The 17,304-nt window shown below is 41.0% G+C and overlaps 1 protein-coding gene across 1 annotated transcript; it reads right to left on the minus strand.

Annotated features, from left to right (window-relative positions):
* Window positions 1–1,207: 1,207 nt before the first annotated feature.
* On the minus strand, window positions 1,208–2,648 carry LOC148037188 (uncharacterized). Its single transcript, XM_087676109.1, has 2 exons — window positions 2,518–2,648; window positions 1,208–1,941 (listed from the first exon to the last, which is right to left on the minus strand). The coding sequence occupies exons 1-2, from the start codon at window positions 2,551–2,553 to the stop codon at window positions 1,258–1,260; spliced, it is 720 nt and encodes a 239-aa protein (XP_087532235.1). The 5' UTR covers window positions 2,554–2,648; the 3' UTR covers window positions 1,208–1,257.
* Window positions 2,649–17,304: the final 14,656 nt, after the last annotated feature.

Here is a 17,304-nt window from a genome sequence, read left to right on the forward strand (position 1 = left end):
GCAACGGTCACCCTGGCGTATCATGAGTGGAGCTTGATATCTCAACAATTCCATCTAAAAGAAAATGGCAAGGAGGTAAGCTTATCTCTCCCTTTGCACAAAAATTCGTCGCTAAGACTAAAAATCACATGCATGGCCTTTTCATGTATGTCTCAAAGTTTCCAAACAATTATGTTTCCCATTATCTCAAGTTTCTTACCATCACTCCCCTTGTCTTAGTGAAAGTCCATGATTCATTTGCTTCATGTTTTGGAAAAATGAATCTACACCTTCAGTCATTACTTGTCGATGTCTTGGGATCATATGTGTACACCTAAGTGAATGGAAGATGGTGCAATTTTGGATGTGGAGACACACAAGGTAGCCCTTCAAATGGAACCTAAATGAATGGAGGGTGGTGCAATTTTAGATGTGGAGACACACATGATAGCCCTCCAATGGACTTTGTTTAATGTCATGTGAGCAAGGTAGTAGCCTTGGGTTGTCATTACTAGATTCTTTTTGGAAGACATGGGTATTTTGCATGGAACACTTGAGCTTGGTAGAGGTTTACATTGGTGGTGGGATGGTTCAAGACAAGCCCATCTAAATGCAAAGTCTTGATTTGGAGGAGGATGATGGGTGGTCCTTTACTTGTTGCAGCCCTCTCGAGATGCACAATTTTGAATGGCTCTTGCTTTTTAACGGAGGAGACATTTGATTGTAGATTTCTAGCTTGGTTGGTCGCTCAACGCATATGGCTCTCTTGTCTTGAGTTTGAGTTTGGTGTTCAATTGCAGGAACTTTGAACATCCGGATGATTGGGTTTTTAGAAAGCCCAAATTTACAAGATCGAGAAAAAGCTACAAGTACCAGTGGTTCCCAATTTCTAGCTTTTTGGGTATGTTGTAATTGGACAATAGGTAATGCTTTCGTTTTTTATTCTTGTTCTTATACGCATCTAGCCATATTACTAATTTGGAAGGCCTCTTTCAATGGCAATTGAGCACAATTGAGTATGGGGGTCTTCTTACTAGAGAACACTTGCCTCCTGAATCCTTATTCTGCTGCCATCTCTTCAATCACTTTGCACGATTCTTAGTAGTCATGTGACTCTTGTGCTTTCTTTGTATTTAATACAATGATCGATTGTTTGTATTGTTTGTAATACAATTATCCATTACGGGGAAAACTTGAGAGAGACACAGAGAGAGAGAGAGAGAGAGAGAGAGAGAACCACTGAATGGGATAGTCAATTTCACAAAGAAGTTAGCTCATTCATTGATACTTAGGCTGATTGGCAGCTGTTTTGTATTGGTTGTAGTAGACTCCGGTGAGCTTAAATACGTGCTGACGATCCTCTTTGATCTGTGTGCCAATGGCGACCTTCTCACCGATCTTCTCATGCCAAGGGCGGTAATGGAGGGGCTGTTTGGTGTCGGGAAACCAGATGCGACCGGTAGTTTTGGCGGAGGATTTGGCAGCGATGGTGTAGCCGTAGTGGGCGGGCTGCTGCAAGAGAGGCCGGCCGGGGGCCCCTGTGGTGGCGATGGCGGGGTCGGCGTGGAGGCTGAGGGTCCAGGAGGCGAGGACGACGGACGGCTGGGATTTGAGGGCGGCGGTGACGTGGAGGTCGATCTGGACGCAGGCCAGGGGGGGCCCGTTGAGGACGTCGAAGCGGTGGGGGATGTTGGCGAGGACGAGGTCGTGGGCGACGGGGGGCATCCGGTAGACCTCGCGGCAGCACCTGCCGGCCTTCTCCCGCAGCCTCGCCGCCCGCTCCTCGTAGCTGAACTGGCCTGTCGGGGGCGGTGGCTCGTCCGGGTCGAAGTTGAATACCTTGATCAGTAAGTCCCTCTGGACATACTTGCCCTGCACCAGGCCGCCCTCGTCACCTCGCAGCACGGCCGCCTTCCTCTCATCCAGCTCTTCCTGTACGTCGACGTACCCTTCCTCCAGCTCCTGTGCCATGCACCCCACATGCACACAGACACGCAGACACACACACACACGCACCCACAATTAAATACAGATAGATAGACGACAATATGTTCCGGGAGAGATGCCATAATCCATAATGAAGTGTATTTAGACGACAAGATCTGGTTCATTATAGTAATCAGTACTTGAGTGAGGTACGGCGTGTTTCCATACCTGGACGAGATGACAACAACCCCTCTCTGTCTCCGTGTGTGTGTGTGTGTGTCTCTTCTCTGTCTCCGTGTGTGTGTGTGTGTCTCTTCTCTCTCGCCATATTGTTATAATACTGCTTAAATAATCTCTCTCTCTTACTCTCTCTCAACGTCGAATCTCGGACGCCATATCCCCTTCACCTAATGAATGAATATGGCTAAAACCTCTCTCTGTCTCTGTCTCTCTTATTCTTATCGTCGAATTTCGCAATTGCTCGGAAGCCCTAGCCGCTTACAGTAATGATCCTCTCTCTCTCTCACATATGCACCATACTGTCTGAACTATTCAAACATGACTAAAATCTCTCTCTCTCTCTCTCTCTCTCTCTCTCTCTCTCTCTCTTACCCTTATCGTCGAATTTCGCAATTGCTCGGACGCCATAGCCGTGGAATATAAGTCGCTGATTATGTATCACTAAGTTTCGATCTTGCAAATTGCGAATATATAGAAGCCCCCCATTCTTTTATATGTGAAATACCATTCTTATGTGCGATATTGCAACTATTGTCCGGACCAACCAGCTTCTTCCACGTCCCTTTACAATTATTATACTCGCATAAGAATCACAGATCGCCTTTTCCGCTGCATCAATACCCTTGCACCATATCGTATTATTGATGATGGGTATAAAGCAAGGTATGAGATGTTACGTGCAAGTTGAACTCTAATAGGATTAAAGCAGAATAAAGGAGCACTACGAGTCGCCACTTTATATTTTCGTTCGTTTTCAAATTCCAATAAATGTTCAAAATCTATATCTATCTATATCTATACTATCTATTAAGGAAAGGTTGGGAGCCACGTGGCACACGAGGTTCTTTCGTGTGCTCGCAAAAGGAGCACTACGAGTAGCTACCTTATCTTTTTGTTCATTTTCAAAATCAAATAATTGTTTGAAATATGTTTTAATACAAATAAGTATGTCACACCACATAAACTTGACTTATTTGACATTCAAAAGGTTTGGCAAGTCAATGCATGACCCCACTCTAAGGCCTCCTTTTGAACTCATCAATAAAGTAGTGGAGCTAGTAAGGTCACACCTTGAGAAGAGTTGTAGACTAGCCCCCAAAAGAGTTGCAATTTAGAAGTCAAATCTGCAACTTGGATTTAATCTTCTCTCTATTTCACAAATGGGATTGATGCCATTTCTCTATGAAGTGCAACTTTTTTAGTCCTAGATAGCCTATTTTTGTAACACAACAATGTTTACATTTGCTTCATTTTCTCTTGCGAATTTTTTGCTAGGAGTCCTCTCAACTTAAGCAAGGAGGGCGCCATTGATGTGCTGCAAATTCACTTTCTAGTTTGGAAGATTGAAGGGTCTTCTTTATAATGACACTCTTTTGACCTCGTTACCCTATTTTTTTTTTCTTTTAAAGAATGTGAATAGTATACTAGAAAGTTTGAGTTTAAAGCACAGGCTCATGTCACATGCCTCATAACATAAGTTTGAGCCTTATCTAAACTCCTAGCGACTAACTTTTAGAGCTAGGATGCACTGAATGGAAGTGGAGGGAGGGAAATCCACCACTACTGCATGATTGCACTCTGATTACAACTTGTGCTAGTGGAGGGAGCAGGGTTTACTTATGCCACAAACCCTTACAAAAAACAGGGTTGTAACGTACGGTTTACAGGGTTAAAGAGTACACATTGATTCAATTGATTTGCAGAATTCCCTTTCCAATCATTCGTCAATCCTAGCCAATCCATTTGGCATTTTGTCAATGAGTTGTAAAAACCGCAATGCTCTCATTGTTGCTAGTTGTGACATGACTCTTATACAAGAGTTTTCTAATTTCTCATATGCTTTGATAACTACACCATTTTTGTAATGACCCTATCTTATCAATGAGTAATTGTTTTTAATTCCACCCCAAATAATTATACCCCCCTTCCAATTATGCTATTAGGATTTCTTTCTGGAACATGTATTAGTTCTTTACTATACGTAATTATGAATATCATAAGTGAATTCCCACAAGGATCGCACGTGAATGAATTCATGCAGGGACCACCCATGAATGAATTCTCACAGTGTCATGAAGGGACCTAATCAAAAGAGAGAAAGAGGAGAGAAAAGATTGTAGGAAAGAGAGAAGAAGAGTATAGAGGAGAGAGAAAGTCTAGACAAGGAGAAAGAAAGACTAGAAACGAAGAGAGAAAAATAGAAAAGAAGGGAGAAATGGTTGGCAGCCATGAAAGGACAAGAGGAGCTTGAGAGATGAAGGACAAAGTTGTATTATTCTCTAAAAAATATGATATCTTGTATATATGTCCTTTGTTCTTTTACCTTGCTATACTAAATGATATGTAATAACTTTGGATTGGCTAATCTAAATTGGACATGCTATAGCTCTAGAGAAAGCTCTCTTTAAGTACTTTCATGCATCTTAGACATTAATTTAGCATTGGATCTGGTCCAAAACAGAGAACTATCCTACGTTGAAACAAAGCCAACTAGTTAGCATGATATTGGCTCAAAATTCTTGAAGACAAGGACATATTTCTCAAAGTAGTGCTGGTCCACGCAGAGAGTTCACTACAAGGATACGGAGGCATAGCGACGGCACTTTCCGACGCAAAATAGCGGCGTCGCTATTTACGTCGCAAATAGTGACGCAAATAGAGACAGTCCTCAGACAAAAAAATGAGGGCCAAAACCCAAGCACGTTATTTTGTGCGAACGAATGAAAGAGAGAGCGAAACGGAGATCGGCGAACTCCATCTTGCATTTGAGAGGGAGAGGGAGAGAAAGAGAGAAAGAGGGAGAAGGAAGGTGTCACAACTTTATAGAAACAGAATTTGTATCCTTTTTCATTAATTTGTCTATATAATGATTTATTAAATTTATTTCCTTTGCACTAATTAGATATAAAGAAAAGTGCATTGGAGCTAGCCACTGATGAGTGGTCACAGGTTATGGTGGACCCACGCGGTGGGTTAGAGAAAAGATAGTTCACACTTCCACCTATATGGCCCGATTGGGCGCCTGTGACTAGAACTCATGCTTATCAGGGTTAGACTCGCACACAGAAAGGATTGATGCCTTGAAGTGTGGGCTAGATCCACCAGAACAAACAGTTACAATCAACAAGATGGCATGATCATGAAATGCTTGTATAATATGCATGTGTGGGTTGAAAGCTTGAAATGCACATTTCTTTGCATAGGAAAGTCACATGAAGATTCAGATACCATTTTTGCGATGTACACAGAAAAAGCTTTCATATGACACCTATATTGGGGGATGGGGGGTCCCTAAATTTTAGGAGATCCCTAAATTTTAGGAGGTCCCTAAATTTTAGGAGCCTCGAACTAGCCTAAAAATGCTAGTCCTAAAAAATAGAGATGTCATTCTAAAAATAGTAAGTTTTGTACTCTAACTGTGCTTACTAAATTTGGTTGTTTCTATTCTTGACAGTATTCAACCCAAAAAGGAAGGCCATAGAGAAGAGACAAGTGTCAAGACACTTGTCACACAAGTTTCCAAGTGTCCCACCACTTGTCACATCTCATGACATGTGGCTGGACACTTGTCTTGTGCTACTCCACTTTCCCCTTTTGTACTAGCTCTTCCCTCTCCTATAAATAAGAGCCCGTTTTTCTTCATTCAACATCATTTTTCTTTGCTGTAAACTCATGTACAACACCCACAGATAGCCAGAAACTGGGCCCATCCATCCCCATCATCATCCCCCACTTCTCCATTATCAAATTCCTCCATATTCCCTCTTCTATCGCTGCTGTTTTACAGGACATCAAGCCTGTAAATTCATTACAACACCTCCTTTTCAAGCTCTTTCTTCCATTTTAGCAACAAGAAGCAAGCCCTATCCATGTACTGCTGATCAACAATGGAGAAAGGCTGATTTCCCCTTTTTCTTCTCTCATACTGTAAAGAAATCAGTTCTTATCATTGCATAATAGATAATGCATGTGTGTTTGTACATCTTTGCATGATCTTGTGAGAGTGAGAATTACTTCTTCTCACTCTCAGGTCGATTGTAACTGAGCTCTTCCCTAAGGGACTTGGGTTGAGCATAAATACATTCCTTCGGGGGGGGGGGGGGGGGGGGGGGGGTTTGCCTATCTTCAACCCTCAATCTTGTCTCCATTACTTTTACATTTTCATGGCTGTAATTTTGTGAGTAATTTTTATTTTCAGCTTTAAGTGTTCATTCTCTTTTATATTAAATCTCGAAAACAAGCGAATATCATAATTGTTAAGCATACTACGTTGTTCGGGGCCTTTACAGTGGTATCAGAGCTTTGGCTCGGTCCTCATCCCCAGCACTGGTAGTGCTTACAATTATAAGTTTGTTTGTTTTCAGCCCTTGCATTGAGTGCTTGAGCATTTTTTTTTTCTTAAGAGTCTCAATGGATTAGTCAAATGCTGTCCTTCAAGCCATTCAAAGTCTGAGAGAGGAGAATCAGCAAATTCGTGAGCAACTTCTCAAACTAGAAAAAGTTGAGAATCCCAAAGAATTCAAGGAAAGAAGCCCATCTACTTCAAGGAGACAAAGCCATACCAATGAAAGGAGCCGATCAAGAAGTCCAACTACTTCTAAGAGGCAGTTCCATTCTACGTCAAGACAAAGAAAGAGATCGCGTCGAAGCTCATCCTCTTCTTCAAAGTCTTCTGGCGCCTATTCTGATGGATCCTCTTCTAGTAACGAAGAGTCACACCCTTCTCATGGAAGACCTCATCATCGTCAAAGGCGTCGACATTTTTCACCCTCGTCTCCATCTTCATCCCCATCAAGCACTTCATCATCTTCAACCTCAAGATTCGAGCATGGACGAAGGCATAAGAAGAAGAAGAAGACTAAGTCACTATCTCAACTTGAAAAGAAGATCAAGTTCAGTATGTATGATGGTTTCTGAAATCCTGATCTTCTTCTGAAGTTTATTCGTCAATTTCAAATTTTGTATGGTCGTGACAAGTATAAAGAAAAAGAAAAGATTAAGTTTGCAGCTTTACATTTAACCGACTTAGCCCATACTTGGTGGACGGGGTTGGAATATGATCATGCTGCCCCAAAATCATGGCGGTCCTTTGTTCGCATGATACAAAGCCAATTTCTTCCTGTTCATTTCATAAGAGATGTAAAAATGGAATGGGATCAGCTTTGGCAAAGGAAAAATGAGTCACTTGGTGACTATACTAAGAGATTTTGGGAGCTGCTTTTGAAGGTCCAACATTTCAAGAAGATCAGCAGTTCGAAAAAGCTTAGGAAGCTTCAAGGAGGTTTGCATTTTAAACTTCGTACTGCTCTTAATCATTATCATTGTTCTAGTCTCAGGGAACTCATTGACCATGCTGAGACATGGGAAATGGAGCACAATGGCAACAAATCATTCCAAAAGAATGATAACAAGAGAGTAGCTGACAATGAGGAGTATTCAGCCCCAAATGAAGGACAAAAACAGTGGCAAAAGCAGCCATCAAATCAAAAGAAGATGAAGCCCTATGCACCTCCTAATGCTCCTCAATTTCGCTCCAATCTATACCCACAAGCAAAGCAACTTTCCGAAGAAGAAAAGCAATGCTTCATGAAAGAAGGGAAGTGCTTTCAATGTGGACAAACAGGCCACATAGTGAAGCAATGTCCAAACAAGGGACAAAGCAAGGTTTCTGACAACAAGCCTAAGTCGCCAGTGAAAATCAATGCTATCAGTGATGTAGTTGCAAACACAACTCACACTCCAGAGACGCACAAATTATTAAAAGCTTAGGGACAGTTGCAAGGTAAGCAAGCACTATTCTTGATAGATCTTGGGGCGAATGAAAATATCATTTCCTTGCAATTAGCTAAAGAGCTTGGATTAAAGAATGAAGATATGGACACTCCGACAGAAGTTCGCCAAGCTTTAAATGCTGATGAAGGTGACACAGTGAAGACTGTGACACCCTACATTGGCAAGCTTAAGTTTCAAATTCAAGGCTACAGTGACGAAGATACCTTCTGTATCGGGGACCTTGATGGTTGCGATGTGATTCTTGGCATGCCCTGGAATCATAGAGTAGATTCAACCATCTTCTCTCAGAAAAAGAAGGTAGAACTCACCAACAAAGGCAAGAAGTACGAGATCCAAGCTGGAGTTTCTGGAGACACCATACCTATGGTAAGCCATATGCAAGTCTCTAGAGCAATTAAGGATTGTGTTCAATGTTGTCTGCTTTATGTCACTGATGTAAAAGATAATATGAATGCTGAAAACCAAGAGCAACTTCAGCTCTTGGAAAAGTATAAATATTGTTTTTCGGAAGATCTTCCTTATCAGCTTCCCCCAGAAAGGCCAGAAGACCATCATATTGATATTATCCCGGGCAGTTCTCCTCCTAATATAGCACCATACCGTGTGAGCCGTCCTCAACAAGAAGAAATCAGAAAGCAAGTCGAAGACCTACTCAACCGTGGGCTAATTAGGCCAAGTAGCTCACCATTTTGTTCACCGGTTCTTCTTGTTCAAAAGAAAGATGGCACATTCAGGATGTGCATTGATTATCGAGCCCTCAACAAAATCACTGTGAAGAATCGATTTCCTATTCCCAGAATTGACGATATTTTGGATCGTCTAGGAGGCTCAAAGGTTTTCAGCCGCATTGATCTAATGAGTGGTTATCATCAAATTAGGGTAATACCACAAGATGTACACAAAACTGCTTTCCGAACTTCATACGGTCTTTATGAATTCTTGGTGGTTCCTTTCGGATTAACCAATGCACCAGCCACCTTTAATCGAATGATGGAGCGCATCTTTAGAGAGCATCGACAATATGTCGGTACTTTCTTTGATGATATTCTTGTCTTTAGCAAGAATGAAGAGGAGCATCATCAACACTTGGAAATTGTTCTACAATTACTACAACAAAATCAACTCTTGGTAAATGGTAAAAAGAGTGAATTTTTTCATGCATAAAATAAATTACCTTGGGCATGTCATCTCTTCTGAAGGGATTCAGATGGATCCTGAAAAGATTAGGATAATCCAAGAATGGCCTCATCTTCGTGATGTACATGAGGTACGATCATTTCTTGGCTTATGTTCCTATTACCGCCGCTTCATCAAGCATTTTGCACATATGGCTTCTCCACTTCATGACCTTACAAAGAAGAAGATCTCTTTCCAATGGAAGGAAAAAGAGAAGGCAGCCTTCACAAGGCTGAAAATAACTCTTACTTCTGGACCTGTTCTTATCATTCCAGATCTGGTAAAACCATTTGTGGTGGAAGCAGATGCTTGCGCTGATTGTATTGGTGCAGTGCTAAATCAAGAAGGCCATGCCGTAGCCTTTGAAAGCCGCCGTCTAAATGATGTGGAGAAAAGGTATGACATTTATGAAAAGGAGCTCTTAGCAGTGGTTCATGCTTTAAAGATATGGAAACATTATCTTTTAGGCAATGAATTCCTTATTAAAACCGATCATCAAAGCTTGAAGTATTTTAAGACTCAAAAGCATTTGCAGGAGAAACATGCAAGATGGGAAAATTTCTTGTCTATGTTTCATTTTCAAATTATGTACACTCCAGGGAAACAAAATGTAGTTGCTGATGCACTTTCTAGAGTGCCTCACATTGCAACTATTACAGTGGCTCATCATGAAGATTTTCAAATGATGAAGAATACTTATGATGACGATACTGATTTTGCAGCAATTTGGTCAAATTTACAGCAAGGAGGTTCTCATCCAGATTATTCCATCAAAGACGGTTACCTTCTCATGAACAATCGCCTTTGTGTCACTCTTCCTGTTCGACAAAAGGTGCTTAAAGAAAGTCATAAACCCCCTTATGCAGGGCATAGAGGGAGGGCAGCCACTCTAAGTGCAATTGAGTGCTACTTTTATTGGCCAACATTACGAAGAGATACACATAACTTCATTGAGGCTTGTCTGGTATGCCAAAAATCCAAATATGATAGGCAGAAGATTCCAGGATTGTTGCAACCTCTTCCAGTGCCCAAAGATCCATGGGAATCTATCACAATGGATTTCATCTCAGGTATTCCAAGAACACCTCAAGGTCATGATATGATTTGGGTCATAATTGATAGATTGAGCAAACAATCACATTTTATTCCATGTCATAAAACATTGAAATCCGCACAAGCTGCAAGACTTTTCATTCAACATATCTTCAGATTACATGGTATGCCTTCTGAGATCATTTCAGATAGAGACTCCAAATTCACAAGTAACTTTTGGCGTGCTTTATTTGAGAATTTGGGAACCACTTTAAAGTTCTCCTTAGCTTTTCATCCTCAAACTGACGGCCAAACAGAGGTGATGAATCTCACTCTTTTGGATATGTTGAAAGCTTATGTTAGTGAACATAAGTCACAATGGGAGAAATATCTTCCATTATTGGAGTTTGCTTACAACAATACAGTGCACTCATCCACAGGAAAAGCTCCAAATGAAATAGTACAGGGTAAAGTGATTCCTCCTCCAATTATTCGCACTAAAGATAAGATTTTTGCTGCTGATGAGTTTGCTTCAGATTTAAAAACCGCAATGGATCAAGTTCGAGCCACTATCAAAGTTGCCCAAGAGCGACAAAAGAAGCAAGCAGATAAACGAAGAAGACCTTTGGGTTTTGAAAAAGGTCAATATGTCTTGCTAAAGTTTGATAAAAGCAGGCTCAAACAAGGTTCTGGTCAAAATTCATCTTTTCCAAAGCTCTCCAGTAGATACTTTGGACCCTTCAAAGTGATTGAGAAAATAAATGAAGTTTCTTATCGACTTGAGCTTCCTGATCATTGGAAAATACACAACGATTTTCATGTAAGCTTGCTAAAACCTTACATAGGACCAGAACCAAAGGAACCCATTACTGAAGATCCCCCAGAAGTTGAAGAAATAGAGCAACTCTTGGAACATGAAAAGATTTTGTTTCTCAAGGACCGAACCACGAGAAGTGGCCTTGTGATACGAAAATTCTTACTAAAATTCAAGAATCTACCCACAACAGATGCACAGTGGGTAGATGAAAAATTCATGAAGGATTACCCAAATATTCTACAGCAATATCAAGAAGCTTTTCAGCTGAGGACAACTGAATAAAAGCCAGAGGGCTGTCACAACTCTATAGAAACAGAATTTGTATCATTTTTCATTAATTTGTTTGTATAATGATTTATTAAATTTATTTCCTTTGCACTAATTAGATATAAAGAAAAGTGCATTGGAGCTAGCCACTGATGAGTGGTCATAGGTTATGGTGGACCCATGCGGTGGGTTAGAGAAAAGATAGTTTACACTTCCACCTATATGGCCCGATTGGGCGCCTGTGACTAGAACTCACGCTTATCAGGGTTAGACTCGCACACAGAAAGGATTGATGCCTTGAAGTGTGGGCTAGATCCACCAGAAAAAACAGTTACAATCAACAAGATGGCATGATCATGAAATGCCTGTATAATGTGCATGTGTGGGCTGAAAGCTTGAAATGCACATTTCTTTGCATAGGAAAGTCACATGAAGATTCGGATACCATTTTTGCGATGTACACAGAAAAAGCTTTCATATGACACCCATATTGGGGGGGGGGGGGGTCCCTCAATTTTAGGAGATCCCTAAATTTTAGGAGGTCTCTAAATTTTAGGAGCCTCGAACTAGCCTAAAAATGCTAGTCCTAAAAAATAGGGATGTTATTCTAAAAATAGTAAGTTTTGTACTCTAACTGTGCTTATTAAATTTGGTTGTTTCTATTCTTGACAGTATTCAACCCAAAAAGGAAGGCCATAGAGAAGAGACAAGTGTCAAGACACTTGTCACACAAGTTTCCAAGTGTCCCACCACTTGTCACATCTCATGACATGTGGCTGGACACTTGTCTTGTGCTACTCCACTTTCCCCTTTTGTACTAGCTCTTCCCTCTCCTATAAATAAGAGCTCGTTTTTCTTCATTCAGCATCATTTTTCTTTGCTGTAAACTCATGTACAACACCCACAGATAGCCAGAAACTGGGCCCATCCATCCCCATCATCATCCCCCACTTCTCCATTATCAAATTCCTCCATATTCCCTCTTCTATCGTTGCTGTTTTACAGGACAGCAAGCCTATAAATTCATTACAGCACCTCCTTTTCAAGCTCTTTCTTCCATTTTAGCAACAAGAAGCAAGCCCTATCCATGTACTGCTGATCAACAATGGAGAAAGGCTGATTTCCCCTTTTTATTCTCTCATACTGTAAAGAAATCAGTTCTTATCATTGCATAATAGATAATGTATGTGTGTTTGTACATCTTTGCATGATCTTGTGAGAGTGAGAATTACTTCTTCTCACTCTCAGGTTAATTGTAACTGAGCTCTTCCCTAAGGGACTTGGGTTGAGCAGAAATACATTCCTTCGGGTGGGGGGGGGGGGGGGGGGTTTGCCCATCTTCAACCCTCAATCTTGTCTCCGTTACTTTTATATTTTCATGGCTGTAATTTTGTGAGTAATTTTCATTTTCAGCTTTAAGTGTTCATTCTCTTTTATATTAAATCTCGAAAACAAGCGAATATCATAATTGTTAAGCATACTACGTTGTTCGGGGCGTTTACAGAAGGCTTCTCATTGCCGCCGCTGCCGTTTGCAAAGAAGAGATGGAAGTGTAGGGAGGGCGAAGAGGAGCCGCGAATCCATCCTCGGGCCTTTGCGGTGAGTGCATTGTTTCTTCTTGCTTTGTTTTTATTTTTTCTCATTTTCTTTTAGTTGTTTTTGTTAAAAATCATGTGTATTGAGAGAGGGAGAAGAAGAGAGAAAAGGAAGGAAAGAATAAGAGAGAGAGGGAGAAAATATTAAACATAATAGGGAAAGAGAGAAAGAGAGGGAGAGGGAGGGAGAAAGGGAGGGAGAGAGAGAGGGAGAGAGAGGTTGTTGTTATTGTTTTATTTCTTCTTTTCTTTTTTTCTTGTTTGTTGTTGTTGTGATAGTGGTAGTAGTAGTAGTGGTAGCGGTAGTTGTTGTTTAATTTCTTATTTTCTTGTTTGTTGTTGTTATGGTAGTTGTAGTAGTAGTAGTAGTAGTGGTAGTGATAGTAGTAGTTATTGTTGTTTAATTTCTTCTCTTCTTGTTTGTTGTTGTTGTGGTAGTCATAGTCGTGGTCGTAGTCATCGTCATAGTAGTTTTTTTCTTTTCTTGTTTATTGTTGTTTAGTTTTCCTATTTGTAGTAGTAGTAGTCGTTTTTTTTTTCTTTTTCTTGTTTGTTGTTATTGTAGTAGTAGGAGTTGTTGTTGTTGTTGTTGTTTTTTCTTCTTTTCTTGTTTATTGTAGCGGTAGTGGTTTTTTCTTCTTTTCTTGTTGTAGTAGTAGTAGTTGTTGTTGTAGTAGTAGTTTTTTCTTCTTTTCTTATGTGTTGTAGTAGTAGTAGTAGTAGTAGTAGTAGTTTTTTCTTCTTTTCTTGTTTATTGTAGTGGTAGTGATAGTAGGGGAGAGAGAGAGTTGTTGTGGTAGTCGTAGTCGTCGTAGTCGTGATTATAGTAGTGGTGGTTGGAAATGGGATAGAAAAAAGAATGAATGCTGCAATGGAGTAGAAAGTGAATCACTTTTGTATGTTGCATCATGCCTCTATGGAGATGTGGCTCACTAGGTACCAGCAAGCTAGGAAAGATCGAGAGGAAGCACAATCTAAATTTCGATGTAGTACGCACCATCGACCGATTCGATATCCCAACGACATGGAGGAGATGCCACGGTTTATGTCAACACGATGGTTGCATGGAGCTTTGACTGCAACGTCTTGCGAAGGGGCGGAGGTCTCAACCAAGGAGTGGAAATTCTCGAGGGGATGTAGTCCAAAGGTAATGACTTGTTCAGGGTTTTCATATCTATATTTTATATGCGACAACTAATTGAGTGTTTCAATGTATAGTACAAAATATATCGTGTAGCGTGGTCACGCGGACGGCATTTTTGCGTGGAGCGTATTGACAAAATGTGCTCCACAACAGATTGTGGTATCATGGCAAGGTTCAAGTAAGAGAGCCAACGACGAGCAACGGATTCAAACACGATTATAGATGAGATGGAGTATTTTGGAAACTTGCAAAGTATTGTCACAGTGGATTATCGTAGCTTCTCCATGATCTTATTCGATATGCAGTGGTTCAAACTGATACTTAAAGGAGCTGGAGCAGCAGTTTGACGAGGTCCATTTGGATTTCTCGAAATAGATTTCGAAAAAAAATGAACGGATTTGCGCAGCACGTTCGTGTTGCTGGCTCGTTGTGAATAGGTGCATGAACTTATGTGTTTTTTTTATTGTATTACGATATGGTACATGCCACAATAGTTAAATATCTATTGTACGTGATTGTGAACATGTAATTTTCTATCCAATCCCCCAACAACCTCGATGGTGATATGTTATACATTCAGTTCTCCGAAGTGCGAGAGTATATGATCAAAGAGATGTTTCGAGCATAGATGAGGATAGTATGAAAATAGAGGGGTTGATATTGCAAGGGGTGGAGGCCACCGAAAGCTTTGAGCATGTAGAGGAGCCAGCATCGGGTAACAATGATGGAAATACAGGAGTCCAAGAATGCTTTGAGAATGAGGTGGACTCATCCTTTTGTGGTGACATATCTATTGACCTTCCAGTGTATGCGGAGTTGTGTCAGGAGATTGACATGGGACCATAGGGTATTTCATACTTGGAGCATCCACTTACTCAATTTGTTGACAAATCACTTATAAGGGTACATAAGATATACATTTTAAGTAAGATCATTTTTTAAAGATTTATATTACCGTGCTTTGTATGATTTATATTGATTATGCTAACATCATTTTTTTTTTGTGCAGGTGACCTTTGTGGATATTTAGATCATCAGGATGAGTCGAGGGATGAGCGACGAGGAGCTATAGGAGATCTTCACTCGTATGTCTCTAAATGCTTCGGTATGCTCTGATGCTTCAATTTCTAGCATACAAGGTCGATGCCCAGACTTGGGCCAAACAGAGGGAGTGTTTCAGGGGGATGCTGCAGAGATCCGGATGCATTGAGCCCACGGTTGGGTTAGGATACATGTACTACTCCTCGCTCTCATGGCAATTCGAGAGAGCATGGGTCAGGTGGTTGCTGTGGAGGTATCGACGCAATGTCTCTGTCTCGTTGTTTTGCTGGAGTTGCATTTTCGTATTGCTGCGCATTCGAGGTGTGTAAACCACCCAAAAGTCATGTGTGTGGTTTGATACTTTGTACATACTTAGTTGTTATGTTTGCTCTTTCATTCTATGCTGAAGACGGAGAAGAATAAGGAATTTTGGTAGACTGGTAACTTGAGATGCAATCTCATGGATCACTTTGATTGTGACCAAGGGTTCGTTTGAAAGCTGTGGCCGCATAGGAGCATTCCCAATGGGCCAAGAGATACATGCTGAGATCATCCTAAGGGGCCTAGAAAGAGACTCTATTGTTGGTGACATGCTCGTGGACATGTATGGAAAATGTGGCTTTATCAAGGAAGGACGAGAAGCATTTGAGAAATTGACTGTCCATGATGTTATATTGTGGACAATAATGCTAGATGCCTATGTTCATAATCGTGAAGGTGATATGACTATGCGATGCTATGAGGAGATGCAACATCAAGGGGTGCATGCCAATTCTATTACATATGTTATCTACTTGAAAGCTTGTGCAACCATAGGAACAGGATAAGTCGACAGAAATTTGATTGATGTCTTCATTAAAGGAAACGACAAAGATATGGTTGTGCCAAAGAGGCCCACGAAAGGAACAAATTTAGATGGCTATTTTCAAGAGCCGCTTTTCTGGAAAAAGGGGAGAGCTTTTTGAATCAAAAAGGGGGGGGAATCTAATTGTGTGGGAAGAAGGAGAAAAGCAAAAAACGGGTTGGAACAAACAGAGAAGGGAAGGCTCCCGACACACGTTGTTTTTACTGTGGCTCAGAGGATGGGAAGTGAAAAAACGGAGATTAAGGAAGCTACTTCATTGCTGTGACGCGGGTCATCTCAGGATTTCCTTCTGAACAGTTCTCGGGGTGGAATTACACCGTTTAATCTGCTTATTTGATGTTAAGAGGGATTGGATTGAGCGAGTGGTAGGCCGTGCCTGACACTGATTTGTGTTTGTGTGGAGACGGCACTTAATACCTATCCATTGGGCGTGTGTAGCAATAACTTCGCAGAATGTAGGGTCTTTCCGAAAAAGCTTATCATGGTTCATTGCTATGGTGTAATAGCAACACGCTCTTGACCCTGTTTGTCTCACTGAATTGCAGAGCACTCATTAATGCCGGAAGATTGCATTGATTGGCACAAATGTGACTCTTTGTATAATGAGGGCTAGGCCTATTGCAATTGCAAAAAGAAAGGACGTGGATACTCGGCATGGACCTTCCTCCGTCAGGAGGCTGCGGTTACCCCCGCAGGTGCGCGAATTACACTACCCAAGCAGCTAGAAACGATGTGGCAGCTTGGAGGGATACTTGGAACATGGAACAACTGCATCTGATGCAGCTGCTAAATATGCAAGTGTAGTTTGGAGATGGACTTGGCAACCGGAGGGCGTAAGTTGTGAATGCAAGCGCATGTCTGGGGCTTCTTCCTCTTGCATCGCATCATCTGTACTGATCTATCTTGTGATCCTTCCTGTTGCCTGCGCTCTTCCATACGGAAACTCCTAGAAAATGACTGTCTTTCAGGTCTAAACTCGACTGTAGACCATTTTATCTGTCAAAGTAATGCCATACAATGGACCCCTTCTACATCATGCTACACAGTTCGACACATCTCTCTTCCTCTAAGGAAGACGTCAGGAATCGGGAGTTCTTCAGCATTATATGAAAAGCTTCATAGTCATATGGGTCTGATTGCTTCAACAAAGAAGATCTTTGTTAGTAGGTGGAACAGTAACATGCTGAATATCATTTTTGAAGGTATTTAGTTGTTTGAGCCCTGTCATTGGTACCAATACAAACAGTTATTGATCATTCTTAAGTTCTACTAGTCGAAGCTTATAATCTCCTATTTTTGGCACAAGTATCTCAACTCTACAGAGACACACATGATATATATTATCAGAATTCTTCTATGTTTTTGAAGATGATTCATTCAATACAAAGAATTCTATATGATCATGTACATGTTTGAACTTCCCAACTGA

Source organism: Lygodium microphyllum, chromosome 4 (assembly GCF_053477565.2).
Source record: "Lygodium microphyllum isolate KBCC chromosome 4, Lygodium_microphyllum_v1.1.10, whole genome shotgun sequence".
In the NCBI taxonomy this organism is placed as follows: domain Eukaryota; kingdom Viridiplantae; phylum Streptophyta; class Polypodiopsida; order Schizaeales; family Lygodiaceae; genus Lygodium; species Lygodium microphyllum.

Excerpts from the sequence above, each read along its gene's own strand:
- LOC148037188 (XM_087676109.1), bottom strand. The coding sequence starts at position 2,553 with ATGGCGTCCGAGCAATTGCGAAATTCGACGATAAGG. Across the intron at positions 1,942-2,517 it reads TGCGAAATTCGACGATAAGG|GAGCTGGAGGAAGGGTACGT; the intron begins GTAAGAGAGAGA and ends TGCATGGCACAG.